The following is a 2,473-nucleotide window of genomic DNA, read 5'->3' as shown; positions in this document are numbered from 1 at the left end:
TTCGGATTTCTTGTAAGACTTGGCACGTGCAAAATTATACGATTTAATGTTTGCTGGGTAGTGTGTAGATGGCCTTAGGCCTAAGGGTGCTCATACACTGTTTGACCGAAGCCATATATTTGACTCTTTTTGACAGATAAAATTTGGTCAACGTGTACTGATCAAATATATTCTACACAAAACACGACAAGCAAATATTCAATTATTGGATGCCTAAAATATTTTTTCAGTCTGTTCTTCGAACCTGTCGGTACATGGTTAGGTTACCTTGGATATTTCAGTTGATTTTTTTTCCATGTTCAGTGTTTGATATTGTTTACTACTGTTTAAAATTGAAGAGTGGCAAACAAAATAGTGTTTGTACAAATATCAAATCAAACCTTATCTGTCAAAAAATATCAAATATTTGACCTCCGGGCAAACAGTGTACGGCCACCTTAAGCAATGTTGCGCTTTATCGACACTATTTCGATATTTGCTATGTTTGGCCTAGAGTTGGCAATGAAATGCGCCGTATTTCCTTCGTGTAATACTAGCAACAACTTTATCGCGGTGGGTCCCTCGTTCGGAAAAAGAAAGAACGATCAAAACAGAGAGTCAAAAACAAACTTTGTCACGTAAATATGGTCGGTTCAGAGAAAAAATTCACATCCACTGTAAGCTAAACGCGGAGATAAAGATTTTCACGTTCTCGATGGCATTCTGGAGCTTAGCCGATACTTGTCGCTTCTGCGGTAACCAGAATGAAGATGTGAAAGTAGATCTTGTCAAAACCGGACTATACGAGAAATTGCTTCAATATCTTCCTCTGAAGGTAACAATTCAATTGGGTCGATTTGCAATTTTAAACCGCTTCATTCATTTTAGTTCGAGATGAAAGATTGTTTATCCAAATTGGCTTGTACCGAATGCGCAAATTTCATACATCAAACGGAAAAATTCGTTTTAAATGCGCAACAAATAGAAAAGGATATGCTTGAAAGAAAGAGGAACATTTCCTTAGAATTAGGCAATGTAATAGGCACGGAAGAAATACGGTCATTGGTAAACTCAGCCATGACAAAGGTAACAAAACCAAAACCAGAAAGTGTGAACGATATCTTGCGAAAACTTAACACAACGTCCCTTATAATAAAAAGAATTGGAAATAAAATTTCACCTAAAGCAGAAGTATTAGAAGAAGAAGAGCTGATAAAAAATGGAACTCCGGTAATGAAAATGAAGATGGAAATTTTAGACGAAGAAATCGAAAACCTGCCCGCAGAAGATTTTGTTCAGTACAATGAAACAGACGATGAAGAACCTGCCAATTTTTCGACGGAAAAAGACTACCAAAACATTCAGTCATTAGAAGTTGAAGAATTATATTCAGAAAACGAGCTTGACCATAGCAATGACGAGCAAATGTCTTTGCTGGTGGAACTCGATAATCCTGATTCGCTAAAAATAATGGTAAAAGAGAAGGATGAGAATTAAACTATTGCAAACGAATTAATTCATTTTTCATGTATTGCAGGCTGATGAGAATTATTCTGGGAAACCTAAAATTAAACACCGCTCATCGAACTCCAAAGGTGTTGTAATTAATCTTACGGATCCTTGTCACTATGTGTGTGTGACTTGTAAAGGAAAGTTTAGTAGCTTCGAAGAGTTACAAAATCATATTGATCAAAACGTGTCCTGTAAAAAAGTGAACTGCACCTGTGAACACTGCGGCAAGGTTTGTGATAATAGACGAGCACTCTATCAGCATAAACAAACGCACAATCCGAAACCACAATTGATATGTGATCAGTGCGGCAAGGTTTATACGAACTCGTTCAACCTGGAGAACCATAAAAGTCAAGTACATGGGGAAGAAATCGAAGAGTTTGGATATGTTTATAAATGCTGTGATCAAACTTTCCCCACTCGACGGGAGTTGAATGATCATATTGCCACGCACAGTAAAAAACTTAATCTCCTATGTGATACATGTGGAAAGTCATTCACTTCGCATAAGGCACTCCGTTCCCACAACATGAGTCACCTCAACATCCGCCCCTTCTCGTGTGATATGTGTGACAAATCCTTCAGGACTAAGCTGCTTCTAGTGCAACATTCACATATTCACACCGGTGTCAAGGTAGGAGGTCGCTCACTGAACACAATTGAATGCGTAACTAATTGACACATCTTTCGTCTCCCTAAGGTTTTCAACTGCGATCAGTGCGAAAAGTCATTCGCCAAAAAAGAATCGCTCAAGAAACACTATAAACTACACTCCAGCGAGCCAGTAACGTGGTCATCCACTGGGGAAAAAATAATCTCGCTGAAAGCGATCGAGCAACTTCAGCAGGAGCAATTTATCGAATACACCGAATTGCAAAAAATATCTGATGATGTTAAATATTCGGAATTCTAGCTCAAATGGTGTGTTAACTCTGTTCGCTATTTTTTATGATTTCTCTAATAATAAAATAATAAAACAATG

At 37.7% G+C, this 2,473-nt stretch overlaps 1 protein-coding gene across 1 annotated transcript; it reads left to right on the top strand.

The window, feature by feature from the left end:
• The first annotated feature begins 613 nt into the window (after positions 1-613).
• LOC129771217 (zinc finger protein 287-like) lies at positions 614-2,473 on the top strand. Its single transcript, XM_055774646.1, has 4 exons — positions 614-814; positions 868-1,452; positions 1,517-2,125; positions 2,192-2,473. Exons 1-4 carry the CDS (start codon positions 695-697, stop codon positions 2,402-2,404), a joined length of 1,527 nt encoding a protein of 508 aa, XP_055630621.1. The 5' UTR covers positions 614-694; the 3' UTR covers positions 2,405-2,473.

The sequence above is a fragment of the Toxorhynchites rutilus genome, chromosome 1 (assembly GCF_029784135.1).
Source record: "Toxorhynchites rutilus septentrionalis strain SRP chromosome 1, ASM2978413v1, whole genome shotgun sequence".
NCBI classification, from domain to species: domain Eukaryota; kingdom Metazoa; phylum Arthropoda; class Insecta; order Diptera; family Culicidae; genus Toxorhynchites; species Toxorhynchites rutilus.
Note: the sequence above shows the minus strand (reverse complement) of the source record. Positions and strands in the feature narration are given on the sequence as shown.

Bases quoted from the DNA above. Each gene is read 5' to 3' on its own strand.
- LOC129771217 (XM_055774646.1), top strand. From the start codon at position 695: ATGGCATTCTGGAGCTTAGCCGATACTTGTCGCTTCTGCGGTAACCAG. The intron at 815-867 runs GTAACAATTCAA...CATTCATTTTAG, and splicing joins TTCAATATCTTCCTCTGAAG to TTCGAGATGAAAGATTGTTT. The intron at 2,126-2,191 runs GTAGGAGGTCGC...CGTCTCCCTAAG, and splicing joins ATATTCACACCGGTGTCAAG to GTTTTCAACTGCGATCAGTG.